The 10,955-nt window shown below is 52.3% G+C and overlaps 1 protein-coding gene across 3 annotated transcripts in view; it reads right to left on the bottom strand.

Annotated features, from left to right (window-relative positions):
• Nucleotides 1-3,007: 3,007 nt before the first annotated feature.
• Nucleotides 3,008-10,955, bottom strand: part of SH2D4A (SH2 domain containing 4A) — a 75,807-nt gene continuing 67,859 nt past the window's right edge. For all 3 annotated transcript variants that reach the window (XM_079909138.1, XM_079909139.1, XM_079909140.1), the window contains 2 exons: nucleotides 7,517-7,737; nucleotides 3,008-4,646 (listed from right to left, as the gene is read on the bottom strand). In XM_079909138.1, coding sequence (XP_079765264.1) covers nucleotides 4,554-4,646; nucleotides 7,517-7,737 — 314 coding nt within the window. In that variant the 3' untranslated portion in view covers nucleotides 3,008-4,553. The remainder of the gene's footprint in view (nucleotides 4,647-7,516; nucleotides 7,738-10,955) is intronic.

Raw genomic sequence — 10,955 nt, 5'->3', positions numbered from 1 at the left:
TGCGGAGAATGTAACCTGTGAGTGGAAAAGAAAGAGTGAGCAGTTCTCCTAAAATACAAGGAAGAGGATGGAGAGAGGAAAATAATAATGAGATTACAACAATGGAAGGCAAAGGAGGGAAATCTAAGTAAGATGTATAGTGATAAATGGAATATTTATGAACGGAATATTTCCTGCCATATCAGTAAACAAAGGATGTCACAGTCACCGATGATTGCAGCCCTGCAACGAGAGCCGGAGGAAACTCAGGGCTGAAAAGAATACCTGCCATCTAGCAGCCAACAGACCGCAGCCACTCCCTGCGGTGAGCCCCAAGGAAACTCAGGAGGTGAAAACGAAGGATACTGGCCCCAGATAGTTCAATGCATGTCAAAGGAATGATTTCAGTGAGCCCAGACTCTTGCATCTTCCCATACATAGAAAAGCGCTAAATTCTTTGAGATATCTGGTTTTCTTTAATTAACAATAATCCTTTGACGTTCCCGACTACCTGCCCTTCGTTGCAAAACTCCTATGTGTCCTGGCTCCCCCCTCGCCTCCTTGGAGCAGTTTCTCAGAGTTATCTGAAAAGCCATGTCCTGGGCTGCAGTCCTTATTTTGCCCCAAATAAAACTTAACTCACAACTCTCACGTTGTGTATTTTTTTAAGTCAAAAATAGTTACTCCGGAGGACGGGAACACATAATTCAAATTGAAGTATTATTTAAAGATATAAATGTAGAAAACTTATGTTCTAAAACAGAAAACTGTGCAATGCAGTCTGGAACATGTTCTTGACAAAATGAAAGCAAAGAGGCCCCATGAAAACACATCCCAACATCCCCCACAAATCATTTCTGTGTCTTCTCTGTGCACCAAATGCAGGAGTCCCAGGGTATATATATGTGAGATATGTGAAGACATAACCAATGTTTGGATGCGTGTGCGTGAAGAAAGCCGCCCCTGCAGAGGTGGCAATTGCAAAAACGTAGACCATAATTTTAAAAAATTTATTTATTTATTATTGGCTGCGCTGGTCTAGTTGCGGCGAGCGGGGGCTACTCTTCATTGCTGTGCGTGGGCTCCTCATTGCGGTGGCTTCTCTTGTTGTGGAGCACGGGCTCTAGGCGCGCAACCTTCAGTAGTTGTGGCTCGTGGGCTCTAGAGCACAGGCTCACTAGTTGTGGCGCACGGGCTTAGTTGCTCCACTGCATGTGGGATCTTCCCAGACCAGGACTCGAACCTGTGTCCCCTGCATTGGCAGGTGGATTCTTTAACCACTGCACCACCAGGGAAGTCCTGACCTTAATTTTTTTAACCTAAAAACAGACCTCATGCCACATCAGCCATGACCTTACGCTAAAAGGATGGTCAATTCCAAAGCATTAGCTCAGAGAGGCAATTTCTGGTGCAAATGCCCCTGAGATGTCTCAAGTGATCTGCCTGTGCCCCGGGTTCACTTTTTCTCTGGCTGTTCCTGTGTCTTCCTCTTCTTGGCGTAAGGTTTGAGCCAACTGACACTTCTGCTTGTCACTTAGCCTGCTGGTGATGCCAGAGTACAGAGTGACTCTCTGGTGCACCCTCCTGTGCCTTGATGGGGGTTTGGTGGGAGTGTGAGGTTCTGGCAGTGGGGAGGGGCAGCGGAGGGTCTGGGGCAACTGTAGGAGACCCGCAGTCTCCCTGGGGGAGAGAAGAGTCACCACGGTCAGGGAGCGGTATTCAGCACAGTCCCACGGAGGTGCGCAGGTTGCAGTGCCTGGGGCTGGGGAGCATCCCAGACCAGGAAAGCTCGGCAGGCAGGTCTGGGTGCTGGCCATATCGAGGCCACAGGAGGGCGAGAGCAGGCCAGAGGCTGGACGTCCTCTCCTTCAGCCTTAACCAGGCTCAGACCCTGGGACACTGAGTCTAATTGCAGAGCTGGGATGAGAATTCAGGCCTCCCCAACCCCATTTAGTGGTAAACAGTTTCTAAGTTATGTAAACCACTCTCCCTCGGAATATCAAGTGCTACTCTTGGCCATCTTATCAGCAAACACTGGACAGTTTCTTCCTCTGAATATCAATAGCCAACGAGGTAAAAGTGTAGAGAACTCAAGTCTGCCCCTCCTGGTAATATTAGGTTAATTCAGTCTGGTCACCTGTTTTCTAAGTCTTCCTCCGATAGGGTGTCACTCTGTAGTTACATCCGGATAGGACTGTACTTATTTCCTCCAAAATAACTGTAGGCAGAGGGTGATGCTAGAATCTTATATGTCTTCATAATTACTAGTGGCTATAGGGTATTTTTCTATTTATTCCAGAACCTTAAGATTTCAGAGATGGATGAAAATAATAATTACCTGGTTATCCCACCTTGTTTTGCTAGAAGTGAAAAACTGAAGTTCAGAGAGGTAGATGGACCTGTCCAAGGTCACACAGCTAATGGTGGGAAGAGATGGGAACGCAAGTTTTTCTTTTCTTTTTAAAATTTTTATTTATTTTTGGCTGTGTTGGGTCTTTATTGCTGCACGTGGGCTTTCTCTAGTCGCGTGAGCAGGGGCTACTCTTCGTTGTGGTGTGCAGGCTTCTCATTGCGGTGGCTTCTCTTGCTGCGGAGCATGGGCTCTAGGCCCACGGACTTCAGTAGTTGTGGCCTGTGGGCTCAGTAGTTGTGGCGCACAGGCTTAGTTGCTCCACGGCATGTGGGATCTTCCCGGACCAGGGCTCGAACCCGTGTCCCCTGCATTGGCAGGCAGATTCTTAGCCACCGCGCCACCAGGGAAGCCCGGTAACAGAAGTTTCTGACTTCCAGCCCTGTGTATGTCTGCAATTTTATAATGTCATGACTGCCGGACTACTGTTAGAAATGAAAGCTAAGAGACAGGTTCTCTTAGACAACTGACCATTGTCTCTCAGACAACAGAAACCACACGGAACATTTCAAGAAACACCTAACAATGATCAGTTTAAAAACTTTCTCATTAAAGCACACATACACCCATGCACACTCACTCATATACGTGTACCCCACCCTCTTCTCTGGCTACATTTTACACTGTCCAGGTGTGTCTTGCACAGCCAACAACTTCACGAACAGACTGCTACAACCCTATGCGTCCTTTAAATGAATGCCACCACAGGAGCCAAGCCTGGAGTACCAGCAAACCCCATCCTCCCGCGTGATCCTGGTGGCCGCCCAGAGGCCGTCGCCCTGCTGGGCTGGCCCGGGAGCTCCTGCATGAGATGCCTGCCTGACTGAGCAAATCTGCGTCGAGAGCCGAAGAGGCAGGGGGAGTTATCTCCCGCCTTCCCTTCCTCAGGAGGCTGGCGGGCTGTACGGCAACCAAAGGTTCACAATGCACATCAGGGTCTGCAATTACATAAACATCTATATTAGTTTCCTAGGGCTGCCTTAACAAATTACCATAAACTCGGTGGCTTAAGACAAAAGACATTTATTCTGTCATAGTTCTGGAGGCTACAAGTCTGGAATCGAGGTGTCTGCAGGGCCATGCTCCCCTCCAGGGCTCTGGGGAGTCTGCTCCATGCTGCCCCCCCCGGCCCCCGGCGTTCCCTGGCTTGCGGCTTGTCACTCGGGGCCCTGCCTCTGCTGTCCCCTGGCTGCCATCCCCTCTGCGTACGCACCTCAACTTCCCAACCCCTCTCTCCTTATAAGGACGCCGGTCGTTGGCTTTGGGACCCGCCCTAATCTGGTCTGACCTCGTCTTAATTTGATCACATTTGCAAAGACTCTGTTTCCAAATAAGGCCACGTTCACAGGTGCAGGGGGTTAGGACTTCAATGTCTCTTTGGGGGACTCAACCCACAGCACCTAGTGTCCACAAAGCTCACTCTTCTGCCCTTGTCTATCCAAGGCACGCATGTGGCTTCACCCTCCTCGGCAAGGTCCTGGGTAGAGCCCTGCCCCGCTCCCCAGAGCCAGCGAACCCCTCACACAGGGCCCCTCACCCCCTGCCGTCGTCCGGAGTATTTCTGTACATGTGAAGGCTCTCGTCCTACACCTTCAAACTCCTCGTTCAGTTCACAACACCCGCAACTTGTGTTCCCTGTGTGTCTTACACCCTGGCCCACACATGCACCGCAAGTGAGGCGTGCAGGGCCGTGGGCTCAGCCACCAGTGCAGGCTCTTTCGCCAGTCCCTGACGCCACCGAGGAACTTCATAGGAACAGGACCCCGAGACCTTCCGAGATGAGGCAGAGAGGGAGTGCCAAGGCCATGGAGGACTTCTGGTTTTGAGGTGCCCCTTAATTCCTAAAAGGTTCCAATGTCTTCGTCGTTTATTCCATACATCACTAGGGTTGTAGCCTTCATGTTGGGAGCTGCAGAGATGGGGGTTCTTCTCCCTTTACTGCTGGGGTGCGTACAATGCAGAGGTGATTCCCTCTTAGCGTTAATTAAACTCCAGCATTTGTGCAAAAGAGAGGTCGCCATGGGACCCCCAAGGGTCCTTTCACTTGATCAGGATCGGCTCCCTGCAGGGCGATGTGGCTTCATACACAAGTGTCCATCTCCGCGGTGTCTGTCTGTCCAGAGGACGGCCCAGCTGGCGGCTGCAGGATGACACGATGAGGTTGTCACTCAAACAGGCCCTGGTAGTCGGGCGGCTGTTCCTGCTGACCGCAGGGGTACAGAAGGAGCTCCTTCCCCAGGGAGGTGATGGGTTCCTCCTGTGAAGCAGAGGGTACAGGTCAGGCTGTGCCCAGTGACAGCAGCACAGGTATTAGGCGGCTCCTGAGTCTTACTTATGACAGTTTAGTAGGAAGCCCTGCCCTCCCTACCCCGCCAGAGCACACAATCTCTGGTCTCCCCTGGTGTTCACAGAGCTTCCAGAGCACACAACCTCTGGTCTCCCCTGGTGTTCACAGAGCTTCCAGAGCACACAACCTCTGGTCTCCCCTGGTGTTCACAGAGCTTCCAGAGCACACAACCTCTGGTCTCCCCTGGTGTTCACAGAGCTTCCAGAGCACACAACCTCTGGTCTCCCCTTGGTGTTCACAAAGCTTCCAGAGCACACAACCTCTGGTCTCCCCTTGGTGTTCACAAAGCTTCCAGAGCACACAACCTCTGGTCTCCCCTTGGTGTTCACAAAGCTTCCAGAGCACACAACCTCTGGTCTCCCCTGGTGTTCACAAAGCTTCCAGAGCACACAACCTCTGGTCTCCCCTTGGTGTTCACAAAGCTTCCAGAGCACACAACCTCTGGTCTCCCCTGGTGTTCACAGAGCTTCCAGAGCACACAACCTCTGGTCTCCCCTGGTGTTCACAGAGCTTCCAGAGCACACAACCTCTGGTCTCCCCTGGTGTTCACAGAGCTTCCAGAGCACACAACCTCTGGTCTCCCCTTGGTGTTCACAAAGCTTCCAGAGCACACAACCTCTGGTCTCCCCTGGTGTTCACAAAGCTTCCAGAGCACACAACCTCTGGTCTCCCCTTGGTGTTCACAAAGCTTCCAGAGCACACAACCTCTGGTCTCCCCTGGTGTTCACAGAGCTTCCAGAGCACACAACCTCTGGTCTCCCCTGGTGTTCACAGAGCTTCCAGAGCACACAACCTCTGGTCTCCCCTGGTGTTCACAGAGCTTCCAGAGCACACAACCTCTGGTCTCCCCTTGGTGTTCACAGAGCTTCCAGAGCACACAACCTCTGGTCTCCCCTTGGTGTTCACAAAGCTTCCAGAGCACACAACCTCTGGTCTCCCCTTGGTGTTCACAGAGTTTCCAGAGCACACAACCTCTGGTCTCCCCTGGTGTTCACAGAGCTTCCAGAGCACACAACCTCTGGTCTCCCCTTGGTGTTCACAGAGCTTCCAGAGCACACAACCTCTGGTCTCCCCTGGTGTTCACAGAGCTTCCAGAGCACACAACCTCTGGTCTCCCCTGGTGTTCACAGAGCTTCCAGAGCACACAACCTCTGGTCTCCCCTTGGTGTTCACAAAGCTTCCAGAGCACATAACCTCTGGTCTCCCCTTGGTGTTCACAAAGCTTCCAGAGCACACAATCTCTGGTCTCCCCTGGTGTTCACAGAGCTTCCAGAGCACACAACCTCTGGTCTCCCCTGGTGTTCACAAAGCTTCCAGAGCACACAACCTCTGGTCTCCCCTTGGTGTTCACAAAGCTTCCAGAGCACACAACCTCTGGTCTCTGGTCTCCCCTTGGTGTTCACAAAGCTTCCAGAGCACACAACCTCTGGTCTCCCCTGGTGTTCACAGAGCTTCCAGAGCACACAACCTCTGGTCTCCCCTGGTGTTCACAGAGCTTCCAGAGCACACAACCTCTGGTCTCCCCTTGGTGTTCACAAAGCTTCCAGAGCACACAACCTCTGGTCTCCCCTGGTGTTCACAGAGCTTCCAGAGCACACAACCTCTGGTCTCCCCTTGGTGTTCACAGAGCTTCCAGAGCACACAACCTCTGGTCTCCCCTGGTGTTCACAGAGCTTCCAGAGCACACAACCTCTGGTCTCCCCTGGTGTTCACAGAGCTTCCAGAGCACACAACCTCTGGTCTCCCCTTGGTGTTCACAGAGCTTCCAGAGCACACAACCTCTGGTCTCCCCTGGTGTTCACAGAGCTTCCAGAGCACACAACCTCTGGTCTCCCCTGGTGTTCACAGAGCTTCCAGAGCACACAACCTCTGGTCTCCCCTGGTGTTCACAGAGCTTCCAGAGCACACAACCTCTGGTCTCCCCTTGGTGTTCACAAAGCTTCCAGAGCACACAACCTCTGGTCTCCCCTTGGTGTTCACAAAGCTTCCAGAGCACACAACCTCTGGTCTCCCCTTGGTGTTCACAGAGTTTCCAGAGCACACAACCTCTGGTCTCCCCTGGTGTTCACAGAGCTTCCAGAGCACACAACCTCTGGTCTCCCCTTGGTGTTCACAAAGCTTCCAGAGCACACAACCTCTGGTCTCCCCTGGTGTTCACAGAGCTTCCAGAGCACACAACCTCTGGTCTCCCCTGGTGTTCACAGAGCTTCCAGAGCACACAACCTCTGGTCTCCCCTGGTGTTCACAGAGCTTCCAGAGCACACAACCTCTGGTCCCCCCTGGTGTTCACAAAGCTTCCTTGGCTTAGGCAGCCTTGAAAGAGATTTTTCTTGCCCGCAAACTGCCACGTGGTCTCCCTCCCTCCTGGGCTTGTGCTCTAACTTAAGAGTGTTCTCATGATGGAAAAGAATATATTAAAAAAAAAAGAATGTATATATATGTATAACTGAATCACTCTGCAGTACGGCAGTAATTACCACCACACTGTAAATCAACTATACCTCAATAAAAACAGCAGTGTTCTCAGATGTGATCAGAGTGCACAGATTTTGTAGCATCTCCTGCATGCTCTGCCCCAGTGGGTTCTCCCTGAGCATTTGAGGAGGAACTAGGTTCAGTGGTAAAGGAAATGCCATTGACAATCCTGATTTTCAGGAGGGGTCATCAAAGGCTAATCCCCCACTGCTTGTGTCCGTCATTTTTCTTGCAATTGCCTTTCACTGTCAGAGCTGCTGCAGGACCCCTATCACAGAGCCAGTGAAGTCTGCGCATCGCTTCACCTTGTGGTACTCCACCAAGTCAGCCAGGCTGGCGTGCTGCAGCTGGTCGGCACCCAGGAAGCTGTACGAGTCCGTGGAGGCATCTATGAGGAAGTGTTTGCAGCCGTCCTTGGACAGATAGGACAGGACGTAGCCCTTGATCCTCTCACTGACCCGGATCAGAAAGCTGCCTGGCACGCACGTGCTCAGAAGCTCATTCGCTCTCTGTACGGTGAGAATTCCTGTGGGAAAGAAGAGGTGTTTCAGCCAAATCATTTCCAAAACTCCCCTCTGTTAAACACAGCCGTGTGGATAAAGCTAATAAAAATCTGAGCAAGTTTAAGTCCAGTTTGGACTTCTTAGGAATACGGTATAGTATCATTCGTCATCTGGTATTTGGTGACGGGGCCGGGGTAGGTCACATAAGCAAATGGATAGTATAAACGAGAGCTGAAACGTTTACCCCTCAGAACACATTCCCACTCGCACACCCCCTGACAACAGCACAGGCGTCAGGTGGCTTCTGAGTGTCGTCGGACCCTTGACGGTCGTCCTGGGAGGGTGAGCTCTCCCCAGGTGACTGATGGGGACTCTGTGGCCTGGGAATGATCCTGCTTGATCTGGAACGGTAGTTCCCACCCAGGGCAATGTCTGGAAATGTCTTGAGACATTTTTGGTCGTCCTGGGTGGGGGGCTACTTTCCTCCAGTTCGTTGAGGCGGGGATGATGCTAAACCTCCCACCGTGAACAGAACAGCCTCACTACAAAGAGTGATCCAGCCCCAATGCCGTCAGTGCCGAAGGTGGACACCCTGGTCAGGTGTCAACAAGTGAGTGACAGAAGCGGGATGGGCCCAGGCCTACCCAGTGCCCTCTGCTGTGGCTACTCCTAAAGGAGGCTTCATTTACAGGAATGAGGGTAGATATACAGGTATATGCATGTACATGGGTATATATGCTTATCTATTAATATTTATGTCTTCACATACATTCAGAAGAATGAAAGCCTTCATGTATATACACATGAGTTTTATACCCCTGTGTATACATGTGTATAGTTTGGATGCCTCATGAACTCACACTGATTCAGACCGGCCTTTCCCCCAATGAGTCCACACTCATGACGTCTGACCCGTATTCCCGGTTCCCCTTCTCATGCCTAGTGTAATTCTTCAGATGAACCAGCAATGTGATGAGACAGCCAGAAAGCGCACAGACACGTCTTGGCAGGGTGGTGAGGGCGGTGAGCGACTCTGACCTCTGACCTGGGGAGCAGCGTTCTCTGCGCCCTTTCCCGCGTCAGCAGATGGGAACCCCTGCCTTCTCCCATGCTGCTCCTCAGTATCGTTATCAGGAAAACCCAGAAAACCTCCTGGTGGAAAGGCAATGGATTATCACAGCCCTTTAGTCTAACATGACTAAAGGTGGTAAAGTTAATTGAGAATTAAACCTAATTATCCAGGGTGAAGCCTAAACTAAAACTGCTTCTACGTTCTCTCTTGTAAGCAGACCTTTAATAAAGGGAGGACTGGAAATCCAGCTGACCGGCCCGCCTCCTGCCCCGTCCCCCCTGCAGGGCCCGCACCTGCACGTCCCGGTGCGTGAGGCTCAGCCCCAGGGCGACGCCAGGATGGGGGTGGGAGTGGGGGCGCTGGACAGGAAATGAGCCTGCCGCCTCTCCTCTGGCCCCAGCTCTGCTGTGTCCCTGCCCCATGGGGCACCTTCTCTGTCCTCTCCAGTCACCTTCCTGCCCTTCCCCAGCGAGACTGAGCCACTGGACACGGCAGGCACCGTGACCCTGAGGAGCCCCTGGGTCAGCTGCTGGGTGTCCGCGTCAGGTGCCCAAGTGACGCCCAGGTGAGCTCCCCCGCTACGACCGCTTCTGTCTGCCTGTTGTACCTTCTGCACACACCGGTCCCACGGAGGGCAACCGGAGGCTGAACCAAGGCCACAGGTGACCAGCCTGCCTGGGGCCTGCAGGGGACCAAGGTTTGAAGACTCTGGGTCTGTCTCTGAAACCAGGGGTATTTTTCACTGACTTCAGAATCGAGCTGAGGGGCTCATTCTGAAAAGATTTCTCTCCCCTCCCCGACTTACTGACAGGCTGACTCTGAGATTCCAGATTACTTCAACAGATGGGACAGATGTTATAATGTATAATGTCTGGATTTTATCAAGAGGGATTTGGATTCCTAAAATGAAAGCTATTCTGGAAAATTATAACCAGAATAAGGCAAATTCCTCCTAAAATCAGGTCATATAGTAGCTGTAGATCAAACCATCCGAGAGCCTCCCAGTCTGTAACTATTCCTCATTACACACAAGTCCTGGTGCTGTCTCATCTCCAGAGACACCAGAACTTGGTCCTAATGGGGCCTCCTTCCACTCGGTGGTACCCACGGCAGGTGCAGAAGGTGAATGCTACGGGAACTAGGCTTTGTCCTTTTTGCTTTACAACAGGGTCACCACGCCTGAAGGCCATGCTCTCTTGGTGCACCTGTGATACAGGTCGATGGACAATTTCTCACGATTCCATCGATGGCAGCGGGTGCCTTCAGGGAGGCCTGACTGAGGTCACTGCCAAGCTCCCCCGTAAAGGGAGCTCTTGAATGCAATGCCGAAGTCCAGCATCAGATATTAATCACCACGGACTCGTGCCCCGTGCACAACTCTAAGAAATTAATTCTAGAGCAGTGAGTGGCCTTCCTCCAGTCCCTGAGGCTGTGACACCTCCAGGCCACCACCCTCGCACCAGCTCTCCTCACACAAGAATCAAACCTGTCTAGGAGCATAGAAGGATCTCTGCACTAGTGGAAACGGATACATAAAAGCTGCCTTCTGCTTCACCAGTTTTTTGAAATGAACCAGCTCTTCACCCAGCGGTCTATTTTGGAGCTGAATCCAGGCCAGGTGGGGCAGAACGGCGGTGGCCCGGGGGACAGCAGAGGGCATTGTGCCAGGGGAAGGGGCTAAGCTCCCGAGAGCCTGGACCCCCGGCTTGGAGGGGAGCAGAGAGAAAGGTCTCACTTGTCCCGGTCGTCTGCGTGACGCCCGGCGCCCTCAAGAACAGTCCTATTCAACAGAACTTTCTGTGACGATGGAAATGTTGTCTGTGCCAGTCATGTGTGGCTACTGAGCACCTGACATGTGACTGAGGGACTCAAGTTTTCATTTTAATTAATTTTGCTGTAAAGAGCCAGGCATGACTAGTGGCTCCATATTGGAGAGCACAGCCCTAAACCCCTGCGAGTGTAGGTTTAGCGCTCCAGGCCAGGCCCAGGAAAACTGTGTTTGCACAGGAGACGATAAATGGACCCCAGGAGACCTGAAACAACTCAGAACCCCCCGCAGGACCCTCACTGGAAAGCCAAGTGACAGCAACTCCCCTACAGAAGGAGGGCAGGTAAACGGGATGCCCTTTGCCGGCCCTTCCTCCGTGTTCTCCAAGCTTCAGCCCAACA

The sequence above is a fragment of the Stenella coeruleoalba genome (assembly GCF_951394435.1).
Source record: "Stenella coeruleoalba genome assembly, chromosome: 21".
Taxonomy (NCBI): Eukaryota; Metazoa; Chordata; class Mammalia; order Artiodactyla; family Delphinidae; genus Stenella; species Stenella coeruleoalba.
Note: the sequence above shows the minus strand (reverse complement) of the source record. Positions and strands in the feature narration are given on the sequence as shown.